This window comes from Medicago truncatula, chromosome 1 (assembly GCF_003473485.1).
Source record: "Medicago truncatula cultivar Jemalong A17 chromosome 1, MtrunA17r5.0-ANR, whole genome shotgun sequence".
Taxonomy (NCBI): Eukaryota; Viridiplantae; Streptophyta; class Magnoliopsida; order Fabales; family Fabaceae; genus Medicago; species Medicago truncatula.
The window spans coordinates 2,677,533-2,692,077 of NC_053042.1; the positions used below are offsets into that span (position 1 = coordinate 2,677,533).

The following is a 14,545-nucleotide window of genomic DNA, read 5'->3' on the forward strand; positions in this document are numbered from 1 at the left end:
CAGAGATCTAAAAAAAATACTCAAATAATCAAACTCACGTTACTAGGGTCAGCCTTATGCAAGAGTAACAAGACCCTTTACACCGTATTAAAATGATAACACATATATCATTCATCCTAGCTGATAAAGTCACTCAAATTTTATGCCTAACCTTATTTCAAGTAAGATTATCCCTCATGAAAAATATGCCAGGCCAGAAATCTAAAAAAATACTCAAATAATCCAACTCACGTTACTAGGGTCAGCCTTATGCAAGAGTAACAGGACCCTTTACACGTGGTCTCAAACTTTGAGAGGTCTCAAAATTTGAAAGAAAAAAACTTGTATCTATGAACAAAATCCATCACTAAATATTTTTTTTTCGCGTGCAAAAGTCTGAAAAACAACAATGCATAATTGATTTTCTTTACACTAGTTAATTGAATTTTATTTTTGGATTAAATCTAATTTTTTCATTTTAATTCATATAAAAAATTTCTTGATTTTAGTTTTAAATGTTTTTCATCACCATTTTTGATATTTGCTTTTAAGTCAACTCATATGTATTATTTGAAATTTTTAATGAATTTTTGAAAAAATGTTTGAAGTGTTACAAGATTCTCTCCAAAAAAAAATATTTTTTTTTAACAAGCATAGATTAAATAATAAATTAAGCGCTAAAAACATAAAAATTTATATTTAATTCATTTTTTATTAAAAATAAATAAATTTTGCAAGAGCTTTTTTTTTTAAGGAAAATTTTTCAAGAGCTAGTTATATAATGTACTACTAAACATGATTGTGAAAAAATTTAAAATTTAAAATGATAAACGCGAGTTGACTTAAATTTTTTAAACGATATACATGATTTGACTTAAAAACGGATTAAAAGTGGCAATAATGTTTTTTAAGAGACTAATAGTCGAACATAAATTTTAATTTAAAGAAATTAAAACAAAAAATTAAAATGTTTATAAGGATCAAAATCATATTGATCCTTTTATTTTTTACGCACTAATAAAAAAATAGGAGGAAAAATTGTTCCAAAAAAAATATAGGAGGGAAAAAGAAGAAGAACCTATAAAAAAAAAAAGGAAAAGAAGAGGATGAAAATCAATAGAAGAAAAAACTTTGAACAAGAGTAAGAGTAACGTTGAAAATTAATTACCATACAGAAACAATAAATTTATATATATTTAATAAAAATAAATTAACGTTTTCCCTCTATTTTCTCTTTCTTCCAACTATTTTCTCTACCTTTTCCGTTGTTGCAAGATTCCTTCAACCTCTTGCAACAATTTCAACATCTTCATCTTCTTCTCACACATACAAGCTTCAATTCTACCAAAAGTTGAAGCTTTTTCATACATGATTTGGTTAAGAATTTAGTATATTGAACGGTGATTGATTCTGGGATCTGGCAGAAGCAGAAACGTGTGGATCTCTGCAAATTCTGCACTTTTTTCCATCTGGGTATTGTTGATTTGGGTTTCTAATGGGTAGTTTGAGATACAAGGCAGGATTGTTTCTTATAGGTACTGTTGTTATCATTTGGGTCTCCTCTGCTGAAGTCACCCAGGTAAATTTTTCATCTTTTCTTAACCATGATGTAAATTATTTAATTTTCTCCTAAGTTTGGTATTATTGCATAATTTGTAGTAGATAGATAAATGTGATTTTGTGTTTTTTTGTTATATTTTTTAGGCCCTTAAGTTTAGTACTAGTTCAATTCCATTTAATGATTATGGAGCTTAATTATGTCATAGTATATAGGACCTTATTGTTAATTTTACTACAATCATTTAGGAAGCTGATGTATTTGAGAGATGGATTTAGGTTGATATGGCTTTGCTTCATGTGACTTGATTTGGAAGCTTTCTATACATCATAAGATTCAATCAATTTTTTTTTTTAAACTCGGTATCCGGACTAAGGACTAACTAATCTTGGGGACAAATCCCACCGTCTATTAGTAGGGACTCAATCGAAATTAGGGCAACGCTCTGTATGGACTGGCCGTCTCACCCAACACATAAATTGTTGGCACTTGGGGGATTTGCACCTGAGACCTAGAAAGGAGCACCCTCCTAGGTCCCAAGTATTCACCTCGAGGCCAACCCAAACCCCGGGGGTTTCAATCATTTTCTTATACATACACTATTTTAAAGTTTGTGTTTTTTCTATAAAGGTCGTGTGAGATCGAAAGCTCTGTTGGCTAAGAATGATTAGTTTACGATATAGCTAACCTTATGACCCAATGAGATTGACTTATTGGAAGCATGCTTGGTCCACAAGTGGAGAGGATGTGTATAGGGATACTTAATAATTGGAGGTCCTGGTTCGATCCCATGTAAACAATAAGTTCTTTTGAGAGAGGTCTTACCCCTTTTGCTCTGTTAGTCTTGAACAGGATTACCTTTGGTAGGATGATACCTGTGGATTTGATCCCCAAAAATGCAGTCCTCATTGCTTTAATTTAAGGGATTATGTGAATTGTATTTATATGTAATATGTCATTGCGGTGCTCCATTGTTCCAGTTATATGTTGCATAAGTCAAGTTATGTCTTACGTATGTGGACCAGAGGACACTGCGTTGTCTAAGCTTGAAGGTTTATGTTTTCTAAGTTGATAAGTTTGCTTCAATTAGTATAGAATTTCAGTATCTAAGTCCTCATCTAAGCACGGTTGGAGATTAATTTGTTGAAAATGCCATTGCAATTTGAAATTCTGATCAAGTGGTATCTTTTATTGGACACCATAGCATGCAGTGTGCTAATATCCAAGCTTTATATCATGAATGATTATCTCAATTAAAATTTTCTGCGCAGGATATTTATACCGATTATAAGCAGCCATTTGTGGTGACATATCTTGGAGCTTCTCTCATGGTACTTTACCTCCCAATAGCATTCATTAAGGATTGGTTCTATAACTTTCTTAAACACCGCTCTTCTAAAAGTGGAAAAAATGCAGAAAGCGGCAATGGAATGCAGAAAGACTTTGAAATGGAACTAGGGAATGTGGTTCGAAAAGACAGTGATATAGACCTTTCAACTCTTGGAGAGATAGCACCATTGGTGGCTAAATATAATGAAACTAGTTTGGCAAAGGAAGAAAAAGAACTTACTACAAAGGAAATTGCTACTTATGGATTTTACATTGCACCTATCTGGTTCATAACAGAGGTAAGTAACTCATGATTGAAACATGTGTATCTTTGTTATTTATTCTGGTATATGACATCATATAGGAAATGTAATGTGTTATTTTATTGTTGTATTTTGTCGCTTTCAGTATCTATCAAATGCTGCTCTTGCACGTACTAGTGTTGCGAGTACAACAGTATTGTCATCTACTTCAGGACTCTTCACTCTTTTCATCGGTGTATTAATGGGCGAAGACACTTTAAATATATCAAAAGTAGTTGCTGTCTTGGTCAGCATGACCGGAGTTGCCATGACAACTCTGGGCAAAACTTGGGCCGCAGATGACTCGCAATTTAATGCTTCGTAAGCCCTTTCTATCTCTTTGATGACCAAATTCGCTTCGTTATTCTAATTCCAGTTTTAAGATGTCAAACAATTTTTCTAGTAGGAGATAGTCGTTTTGCATCCTTTACTCTCTGAGCTGGTTTACAAACAAGCAACATTATTTTTAAAATATCTGTTCAATAAAAAACATATAATTATGTATCTTTTGTTAGTATAATGTAACGAAGATGTCTTGTATCTAGATGACAATTGTGTCTATAGTTGATAAGAAGCATCAATGATGTATCTGAGAAGTATAGGTGGAAATATTTTTAAAAGGAATTCAACAATATTGGATACTTTCTTGGGATGTTTGTGAAGTATTAGACACGATTTGGCATCGGATACTTGTCAGATACCTATACTTTGATTTTTTTTTTTTTTAAGTATTTGTGCTTCATAGCTTACAAACCTATATGACTATATCCCTAATATAATTGATCCCTTTGTATGGCATCACATTGAAAATCGGTGTCTCCTCACATGAGTATATTAATACACATGTCATCCATTATGTTGATAGAGATAGAGGGTATAAGAGAAAGGTATACAAAGCATAGCTAATGTTTTAGTTATGGTGCAAAATATTAAGGAGTCAAGTTGCTATCTTGCATGCATTATCACGAGCTTGCTCTTTGTAATACTATTTTTTTGGGCATTGACAGTTGATATTTGTGTTCAGCAATGGACAGCGCTCTCTTGTTGGAGATCTTTTTGGCCTTCTCTCAGCCATGTCATATGGTCTATTTACTGGTTAGACAATGTCTTAGCTGTTTCATTCTGTATTTCTTTTTTCGAGATAATCTAGATGAATAATGACACAGCTTCAACATTAATTTTGCAGTTCTTCTTAAAAAGTTTTCTGGCGAAGAAGGTGAACGGGTTGACGTGCAAAAGCTGTTTGGATATATTGGATTGTTTACACTTGTAGCGCTATGGTGGCTTAGTAAGTTTTTTTTACACACAATGCTTTTGTAGTTACTTGCCAAACTCGACTTATATGATCACAATCCTTTTCATTTGCTCCTCTAACTTAGTTTTTGTGTTTTCACACACTCATCAACAACATTTCAATAGTTTTTTTATAATAAATTGATGCGCATTAACCAGTGCCAACTTCGGTGGGCTAGTTTGGCTTCTTCAAATAAAATTGATTCGCATTAACTGATTGCTAATTTTCTTTTTTCTTTTTGCTCAGTCTGGCCATTGTCGGCCTTAGGAATTGAACCTAAGTTTGCGATTCCGCACTCTGCCAAAATGGATGAAGTGGTTATTGCAAATGGACTTGTTGGAAGTGTTCTCTCAGACTACTTCTGGTACATGAAATAAATTTGAATAATTTACATGCGCACAGAGTTATGCAAATTCTAAAATTCGAGTTTATTTGATCTACCACCCAGGGCACTCTGTGTCGTATGGACAACTCCCCTTGTGGCCACTTTGGGCATGTCACTCACCATTCCTCTTGCTATGATGGCTGACATGGTAATCCATGGTCGCCATTATTCTGCGTTATACATGCTTGGATCAGCTCAGGTATGGTTGTCACTAAAACTACATGCAATTTGATGTTTTCTCAGCTTTCAGTTTGCAACAGTGGCCAAACGGAGGATCATTCTTTCATTTTTTCCCAACAAAAAGCATAATAGTAGAAATAAAAAAAATCCTATTTACCTCTTGGTGTTAAATGTTTTGTTGGTTCCATCGATGTTAGGATAATTTATATATGCATTGTTGATGTTTTGTTGGTTCCATCGATGTTCGGACCTAGGATAACTTATGTAGCACCAGCACTTCATATTGAATGCATGTTTGATGTCAGACACAACACCAACGCATGCGGTTTCACATTCAATCACTTTCATTTTCTTTAAATTATTACTGGTATCTATGTGTCTGGTTGTATCTTGTGCCCAGTGTCTGTTTCAACGATTCATAGGTTAATACAAATGTTTTATGTGTTTAATTCTATTTGTTATTTCTTCCTTTGACTTTATACATGCTAATTCCCCTGTCATCTAGTTATAGTTAATGATTTACAAAGTGTCAAAGCCTAGGAAATTTTGTCTAGATTAGACCAAATTGTCAACTGGCTGTTAACTCATATTTGAAGCTTCTAGTTATCAAAATATTCAACGTTTTTTGTTGACATGTTGATGGAATTGTTTTGGCATTGTGTTTACAGGTATTTGCTGGGTTTGTGATAGCAAATCTTTCAGATTGGGCGACAAAGAGGTTGGGATTATAACACATGATGTTTTCTTGATTAGTTTGGGGCAACACTTATTCTTTTTTTGGTTGATTATATTTCCACTACTCAGATTGAGTGTCATAGCATGAGTCACACAATATGTTGAAAACCAAAACCATGATCTTGGTTTTTTTTTGTTGTTGTAATTTTCAAGGAAAGCAACAAAAGAGTGTTGTTTCCATGATGTATTTGTTCTGTGTATATGATTTTCTTCTATAGCGAGTTCTTCTTTGTTGTAATCATGTCCAAGATGAGAGATGCTAGCCAATAATGTAACCAATCATTGTTATATAATTTGTAGCAACACGACTAAATGTGTTCTTGAATTGAACAATTGAGAATTTGACTTAGCAGTATAGAAAGTAAGCGTTCCATGAACAAAAAGCAATTATAATGATCCAAAGATGAATATTGGCAAAAGGGTATAATGTACGGAACACAAAAAATTGAAACATGTTAAATGAATTTTTTTTTTTGTCAGGTAGTCTAGTGGTTAGAGTTCACATTTTTTAAGGTGAATAAGTGGGGTGTCTGGGGTTCAAACCCCGACCCATGCATATAATAATGCATGTCTCTGCCAACTAAGCTATGCTCACGGGGACGTGTTAAATGAACTTTATCCCGAAAGAAGACAAAAATTTAAATAGGGCAGTTTCACAGGCCTTATTGTATCCAATACGTGAAAGTAAACTTATTCATAAATGAAAGAAATTACTTTTAACTCAACATTTCACAAATACACAACTAACACTCCTTCGAGAATGAAATACTATAAGTAAAAATATTTTTATATTTTTGAAATGAAATAATGTAAGAAGTTAACAATTTCTCTCATATTTATTGATAGTATCTAAACTAAACTACTCCTCGTTTAATTAAACTTTTTATATTTCAAATGATTTGATTTATTTAGTTATGGATAGTGATGCTACTTTTTTTGGTGTTGTATAGATTAAATGTGATCAACTTTCTTTTCTAATTCTTTCAAAAAAAAAATAAACTTTCTTTTCTAATATATATAATTTGGTCATTGTTGCTTATAATTGATTATACAACTATAGAACATACAAACAATAAATAAGTTGCAGTAATAGAGTGTAGAGTAGAGAATAGTGCAGCCAGATTTATATTGGTTCGGCTACCAACCATTTTATGGCGGACGTCCTACCTTCAAGGTCAAGTAACGTTATTCCACTTGGTTACGATCTGGTTATATCAATGCACAACTTTGACGTCACTTAAAACTTGATATTTTAAAAGTATTTATTGAATGAAGACATCTTTTTATATTAACATTTGTTTTTTATACATTAATACAAAATTATGATCAAAGTAGAATTGCATGTAAGATAGAATTCATGACAAATTTATGTTAGATTGATCGAACTTCTTTAGCTTTAAAATACTATATTACTATTATCATATTTTTATCCATAGCGAAGTGACAAACACCATCTGAAATTCACACACACAACGGTAAGATTTAAAGTTCGAATTCGAATGAAAATATTCAACCCAACAATATTGATATTGGTAGTTGAGTTAGGTCTTACAAACAACTATTTTTTTTTTATAAGTCCTTTTTCACATATATTAAGAATATATTTTTAAACAACATATATTTAAAAAAATATAGTGTGTATATATATATATATATTTTGTCAATGTATATTTTGTATATGACTATAAGTCTATAACTTTTTTTTTTAAGGAATAAGTCTATAATTATTTGTCCCTACTCCTTTGTGTATAAACAAACGTGACTAATATTAACGTTTCCTATTCCAAATAAATAATAGTTTTTTTTAGAAACCAACATAAATAATAGTAATAATTAGAGATATATTTAAAATAAAAATAAAAAATGTATGTAAAAAATTTATACTAAAACTTATATTTAATTAAGTATAGTTTTTTAATAGGGTATGTGTATATACAAATACAAGGTAATATCGTGTAAATTTAAGAGATTTCCATACCGTTTTCATGATTAAAAGTTTTTGAAATACCAGTTCTTGATTGTAGTCAACAGAAAGTAAAATAGTACTAATAGTTATAACTTTTTTCTTTTTTGTTAATATTACTTTATTTTTTTATCCATAGGAATACTAATAATGATATACCATTTACCTTTATTTTATTGTTTTGATAAAAGTGCACAGTTACCTTCCTACAAAATAAAAAAAAATCTTTGAAAACTCTCTCTCTTGTACGTTTTGTTTGTTAGTATCACTGTAGCAGTAACAGAGAGTTGAGGATTTGCATAAATATCAATTGGAATCGTGAACTGATCAATCTCAGCGATGGATACATTACCAACAACATCGTCGTCGAAGCGAGGTGGAGGAGGAGGAAGATCAAAAATCGTTCAAACATCAAAACCTTCCCTCCTCTTAGCTTTCTTCTCTTGCGTCGCTTGGCTTTACGTCGCCGGCAGGTTCCGTATTCCGATCCGATTCTCATTCATTTCAATTCGATTCATCTTAATTTCTGCTATTTGTTTTCAATTTTTTTTCATCTGAAACACTAACGGATTCGATTATAATGAAAAATGTGCTAGGTTATGGCAAGATGCTGAGAATCGGAATTTACTTGCTAGTCTTCTCAAAAAGAACTCATCACAGGTTTTTTTTTTTTCCTTTTCTTTTCAGTTCTAATTTTCAAATTCATTTTGTTTGATATCAGTTTAGTTGCTGATTTTTATGATTGAATTTTGAAATCCATATTGTTTTCGCCTTTTCGGATATGAAGCACGGACACAACAACATGTCGACACAAGCAATAATTTAGATGCTGATTTTTTTATTTACAGTAGAGTATTTATGATTTATGATCTCTATTGCACTAACACTTTTGATCGAAGGCATGTTCGGTGTTGGACATGTATAAGTACTGTCCAACACCGAAACGAAATTAAATTTGATTAAGTTATTTTCTCAAATTATTATCGGTGTTGACGTGTCTATGTATGTGTTAGTGCTTTATATAGTTTACGACTGAATTTTGAAACTCATGTTGTTTTTCGGTCTGCTATTTTCATTTTTAGTTTATCAACTTATGATATTGTGGTTTATTTTTTGTTGCTAGAGGCCTAAGGTTCTTACGGTGGAAGATAAGTTAATGGTACTAGGGTGCAGGTAATTGTGCTCTTTTTGTGTTAACTTATTTTATATATTTTTTTAGATTCGGTTGATTTGTCGTTTTTGGTGATATTTAGTTTGATTTTGTTGGTGTTGTCAATTGCAGATCGCGTAAAATAGTACTCACTTTGTTCCTTTTTAGTTGTCATTTTAAGGCATTTCATACATACCAAGACAACAAAAATATTGTTACTTTTGATGACTATTTATCTTTTTTCTCTGTAATAATAATCTTAATCATTTATCATCTCGTCAACATCTATTCCTATCTCTCGGTAAATAACTATGGGTATTATTGACCAACCAATAAATAGGAATGAATAATTTCTTCAAATACAACAATTAAAAAGGAATAGAGAGTAGTTTGTTCAAATTCCATTGCACTACATGATATATTTGATATTTGACAACACTGGTTTTTATGATGTTGTTTTGTAAGGGATTTATGTGTATGTTGTTTATTAGGGATCTGGAGAGGAGGATTGTGGAAGCTGAGATGGAATTGTCGTTGGCCAAGAGCCAAGGGTACCTCAAAGGACAACGGCAGCAAACTGGTTCTTCTGACCGTAGGCTTCTTGCTGTTATTGGAGTATATACTGGATTTGGAAGCAAACTCAAAAGAAATGTATTCAGAGGGTCTTGGATGCCTAGAGGTATGTTTGGAATTCGGTTGAAATTCACTAGTTCATGTAAATTTCTGTGCTTCAGTCGTCTTTTTTTGGTTACGAAGGAGGTTTAAGACTTTGTCTGGTGAGAGGGAGGGTAGGCTAAAGTAGAGGCAAATTGGCCTTGGTGAGACTTGATCTTAGGTTCAATGCTCATTTGCTTGATCTCTCCTGATATCAATTATGTTGGCTGAAATGCAAACGTTGATTAATTGGAATTTAAATTTGGGAGTGACTTTATGCCTCTTAATTTGAAATTGTGTGGGATTTTCGCATTTATACTTTGATTTTGATGGTTTATACTTTATACTATTATAAAAAATTTGGGAGTGACTTTCTTAGTTTCTTGAAGATTTGGTTTTAATTTATACTTTGATGGTTTATTGCCATTTTCATGATTTCTAGTTTTCTATCTTTGCTTCCCTAGGATAAGTTTTAATATTTTATCTAGCAAATGTTAAAGATATAATGCGCCACAGGCATTGTGTTAAAACGCCTTGATAATTTTGTATTATTATTTTGTTTATATTTAGGTCATATTATATTGTACATGTGTTTAATGTAACTTTTTCATCATAGTACTGGTTTAGTGAGATTTTTCAAAAAAAATAAAAGTATTGGTTTAGTAAGTCATTGCTAGGTTTAATATATTAGATGTGTTTTTTTGAATAATGAGAACGTAAACAGTTGGTTTACCTCTAGTTTTTTGTGATTCTCAAAGAAGGAAATTTAATTGAGTTGTTCATATTTAGGTCATAGTATATTGTACATGTGTTCAATGCAACTTTTTCGTAATAGTACCGGTTTAGTGAGATTTTTCAAAAAAAAAAGTATTGGTTTAGTAAGTCACAGCTAGATTTGATATATTGTATATGCTTTTTTGAATAATGAGAACGTAAACAGTTGGTTTACCTCTTGTTTTTTGTGTTTCTCTAAGAAGGAAATTTAATTGAGTTGTGCTGTTATGATTGCTTTGAACTAAGACTGAGAACCTAATATGAAGTTACACAAGAGACTCAATGTTAACTTCAAATTGACATTTTTATGCGTCTCGACTAGTACGCTGGGTTTGATTCTGTTGAGTATTATTTGCATGGTTATCCTTTTAGGTCAGTTATATATCACTGACATTTTCTCTTCAAATTTCTGGCAGGTGATGCCTTGAAAAAACTTGAAGAAAGAGGAGTGGTCATACGTTTTGTAATTGGTCGGAGGTTTTTCCACGCACTTATCCATACTGGCTATGATATTAATACATATTTTCTTGAAAATTTAATGATTAATTATCTGCATTTTGAATCTTATTTTACCTTTAAATTGTTATTGACAGTCCTAATCGAGGTGATAGCTTGGATCGCAATATTAATGAGGAAAACCGCTCAACAAAAGATTTCTTGATTCTTGTAAGCAAAGTGTTTTGTGTAATTTAAATTAGCTCAATCCTTTACCTTGGATTGTGTGAGTAGACAGGAAGCACTGAATTGTTTTTTATATTTGGCTTATCATAGATGCTTAAAATTTAGGATATTAACAGTTTAGGGTTATCTAGTACATGCATATGCAAGGTGATAATATTTCCCCTCATTTAAAACTTGCATTATTTCTTAAATATTTCAATCTTAGGGAGACTTGAAGCATTGGTGTGATGGTTAAATTATTCTTTTTCTGGTGGAACTAAAGTTTTGATGGGATGGAGCAAAGGACAATTATTGATCATTGTGTTTATCAATGCTTTTGTAAATGAAATACTCATTTGAGCATGCTTCCATGTCATTGAACCTTGTTGAACAAGCTCAGTATAGAGCTTGACCATCTGTTTTTTTCGTAATAGGAAAGTCACGAGGAAGCTCAAGAAGAGTTGCCTAAAAAAGCAAAAATCTTCTTTAGTACGGCGGTTCAGAACTGGGATGCTGATTTTTATGTGAAAGTTGATGACAGTATTGACATTGATCTCGGTAATGATGGTTTAATAATGAATGCATGTATTTAGGAGATTATGTTGAACTAACTCTAATATATCATGTGAAATTGAGTCTTAACTTTATTCATTGGCTTAACAGAGGGTTTAATTGCTCTTCTTGACCGTCGACGTGGCCAGGATGGTGCATATATTGGATGCATGAAGTCAGGAGATGTGATATCGGAAGAGTACTCTCCTTTATCTGAACTAACGCTGATAATTTATTTATGATAAAAGATGTGTGGAAATTTTTGCCAGTTTTTATGTAGTGTAGATGGTCCTAGAAGATTTCTCTTTAAGCTGTTTGAAATTGTTCATTTTACTGTTTTGAACTTGTGTTGAAATTTATTCACATTTATCCATTTTTGTGTTCAGAATTATTACCGTAGCTCTTTTTAAAAAAAATAATATTCCGAAGTTGCCACATCTGTGGATGTCACCGATTATATTAATTTTCATCCCATCGAATGTGTTAATTATCTTTAGGCATGCTTCATATTTGCCAAGGAAATTTGCATTTCCTGGAGAATGTGTTAATTTCTAATGAATAATGAATGTTTTTATTTTAAATTGTTAAGTTCCTGTGCTTAATCTTTTCTTCCTGAATTACAATTATATTTCTTTATCGCTTGTTATTTTCTCTTTCATCGAAGTTACAATATCATTTGTTTTATAAATATTTTACAAGTTTGATTTTTCAATTGAGATTTTTGGATTCAATTTATAAGCTCCTTATTTTGTTTTCAGGGGAAAGCTTTGGTATGAACCTGATTGGTGGAAATTTGGGGATGAAAAATCGTAAGTAATATACCCTTTAGATGAGAAAAGATTTGGTGATTTATTTGTTTTTGTTTATTCAGGAATGATCTTCAATCTGCCTTAATATATCTTAAATTGAAACCAATACATTATTCTTTGTCGTTTTATCATTGAATTGAATGGGTAAATTAATAATCTTTGGTCTTCACTATATCTCACATCAGTGCTAAGTACTAATAACAAAAATTGGAGGGAACGATTAATTTGTAACTTCAGCATACTCAATAAATTCCTGTTATATGCTGTCATCTCTTTGCCAAATTTATACTGTTTAAACACATGTTCTGTATTATTACCTAAATTGTTTTAATCATATTGATAATTAATGAAAACTGCGATAGAATTATGCATTTTCTTGCCTTCGCATGCAATCACCAATTAATGGAATCATCTGGTCTTTGATTCATATATGTCATTAGTCAGTAGTGGTGTGAAAAACTGGATAATGCCAAAAACCATATGGGGTTTAATGGATTGCTTGAAGTGTTTCTTTGATTGTTTATTGTGAGTTTAATAGCATTCACCATGGTAAAGAAGGAAAATAGAACAACAAGTTGTATGCATAAAATGAGAGTTGTTTTATTTTTTCTAGTGTTGATTTTATTTTTATTTTTTTTTGGAATGGCCAGCGTTGATCTTTATTGCTTTATTGTCTTTAGGTATTTCCGACATGCATCTGGTTCGCTTGTTATACTTTCGAAGAATTTGGCACAGTACATTAACATAAACAGGTTAGTTCTCAATGTCTTATTTGCACAAGGAGGTTCTGTTTGTAGCAATCTTTGCAATTAACTTAGGCAGCTTTAGTTTTGTGGCATGGCGGCCTCAATTTAGCATTTTGGATGATGCAGTGTGGCATCTAGATGTCCTAATGTTCGGTTAATTGAGAGTGAGGAAGGTTTGGATATTAATCGGCTATTGCAGTGTGCCATATTCTTGGCTGGTATTAGAGTTGAAGCTACTTGATTGTCTTTTTTTTTTTTTTTTTCTTTCGGTTATATGTTTTTATTTCCAAGAATAGGACACAACACCATAAAAATGCTATTAAAAGTGAAATCAATTTAGAAGTTTATCTAGATAATTCCAGAGTTGAGAGCTGGCAAGAGGTTCAGGTAGAGAACCTATAGCCAGTCAGATTGGTATTCTTTCCTGTTTGATTGAGAGAAAAATCTTTTCCTTTTTATATTATACATGATGTCATTTTTACCAAGCACAAATTATTGCATCTTCGGGTGGATATGAGGGATTCAGGCAGTGATGATATTAAATGTTGCTTTTTGTTTAACTCTGCTTTCTCTTGGATACTTTTATTTTCTCTTCTAATCCAGTAATATATCTTGATCTATCCAAAAACAAAATGTAGTGTATCTTTGAAGACCTATGCCTATGATGATACAACATTGGGATCATGGATGATGGGCGTCCAATCAACATATATAGACGACAGTCGGCTTTGCTGCAGTAGCATCAGTAAAGGTAATATCCCAATCCTCATCACTACTTTATGACCATTGGAATCTGTGGAAAATGAAAATGTATTTGGGTAAGATAATGTATCAAGAAAAAAATACTTAATGCGTCTTCGATATATATTGAAGAAATTATAGATATATGCACCGTCAGAGTAAAGTTGATAACTCACCAATTTATCATATATTTTTAAATAAAAAATTCAAAAAGCAAGTAATGTAAGTGTGTTGTTGCCTAATTTACACTGATTGTGCTTATATCTTTATATATATAGTATATGTATTTGTTTTGCCCCTACCTAAGTTCACAAAATTGAACTTGCCTTACTAGTGGTGTCCAATTTTCAGATAAGGTATGCTCGCTGGCTTGATTGGATGATCCACATGTTTCACTACTTGTCTCGGAGTCTAAAGATCAGTGTCAGTTGAAGATTATGTTTACTCTTTTTGATCCAATACAACATTGAGAGCTTTGCAGACAACCAATATAATTCCTTTTTATACCTACAATGATCTGTTCATTCTTTTAGATGTCAAAATAGCGAAATTATGGAAGATACCCTGCATTATGGAAGTGCTATGATCATAAGCCTCCTCTGTTATTATTGTTTTATACAAAACTTCTGCTGATGATCAAATATTGAAGAGGACAAAATTCAAAGAAAGCATAAGCGTTTAATATATTTTTCCGACAGCAAATTATATTTTTCCGTTTTTCTTTTGCGGTGCTT

At 31.9% G+C, this 14,545-nt stretch overlaps 2 protein-coding genes across 3 annotated transcripts; both read left to right on the forward strand.

Annotated features, from left to right (window-relative positions):
- Positions 1-1,193: 1,193 nt before the first annotated feature.
- LOC25481925 (uncharacterized vacuolar membrane protein YML018C) lies at positions 1,194-6,102 on the forward strand. Of its 2 annotated transcripts, XM_013610347.3 has the most exons (9): positions 1,476-1,558; positions 2,809-2,868; positions 2,954-3,165; positions 3,275-3,489; positions 4,193-4,263; positions 4,355-4,456; positions 4,709-4,826; positions 4,911-5,046; positions 5,696-6,102. In XM_013610347.3, exons 3-9 carry the CDS (start codon positions 2,968-2,970, stop codon positions 5,756-5,758), a joined length of 903 nt encoding a protein of 300 aa, XP_013465801.1. In that variant the 5' UTR covers positions 1,476-1,558; positions 2,809-2,868; positions 2,954-2,967; the 3' UTR covers positions 5,759-6,102. The 2 variants fall into 2 exon arrangements, with proteins under 2 accessions (XP_013465800.1, XP_013465801.1); XM_013610346.3 differs by having other exon boundaries at positions 1,194-1,558; positions 2,809-3,165.
- A 1,845-nt stretch (positions 6,103-7,947) lies between these two features.
- LOC25481926 (hydroxyproline O-galactosyltransferase HPGT2) lies at positions 7,948-14,497 on the forward strand. The gene is made up of 12 exons (XM_013610348.3): positions 7,948-8,198; positions 8,322-8,385; positions 8,849-8,898; positions 9,367-9,554; positions 10,720-10,780; positions 10,897-10,969; positions 11,398-11,521; positions 11,627-11,714; positions 12,274-12,324; positions 13,005-13,076; positions 13,709-13,821; positions 14,163-14,497. The coding sequence occupies exons 1-12, from the start codon at positions 8,065-8,067 to the stop codon at positions 14,183-14,185; spliced, it is 1,041 nt and encodes a 346-aa protein (XP_013465802.1). The 5' UTR covers positions 7,948-8,064; the 3' UTR covers positions 14,186-14,497.
- Positions 14,498-14,545: the final 48 nt, after the last annotated feature.

Coding starts and splice junctions, on each gene's coding strand:
- LOC25481925 (XM_013610346.3), top strand. CDS start 1,475: ATGGGTAGTTTGAGATACAAGGCAGGATTGTTTCTTATAGGTACTGTT. Junction 3,490..4,192: donor GACTCGCAATTTAATGCTTC/GTAAGCCCTTTC, acceptor ATTTGTGTTCAG/CAATGGACAGCGCTCTCTTG. Junction 4,827..4,910: donor GTTCTCTCAGACTACTTCTG/GTACATGAAATA, acceptor TCTACCACCCAG/GGCACTCTGTGTCGTATGGA.
- LOC25481926 (XM_013610348.3), top strand. CDS start 8,065: ATGGATACATTACCAACAACATCGTCGTCGAAGCGAGGTGGAGGAGGA. Junction 13,077..13,708: donor CAGTACATTAACATAAACAG/GTTAGTTCTCAA, acceptor AACAAAATGTAG/TGTATCTTTGAAGACCTATG. Junction 13,822..14,162: donor CTGCAGTAGCATCAGTAAAG/GTAATATCCCAA, acceptor TCCAATTTTCAG/ATAAGGTATGCTCGCTGGCT.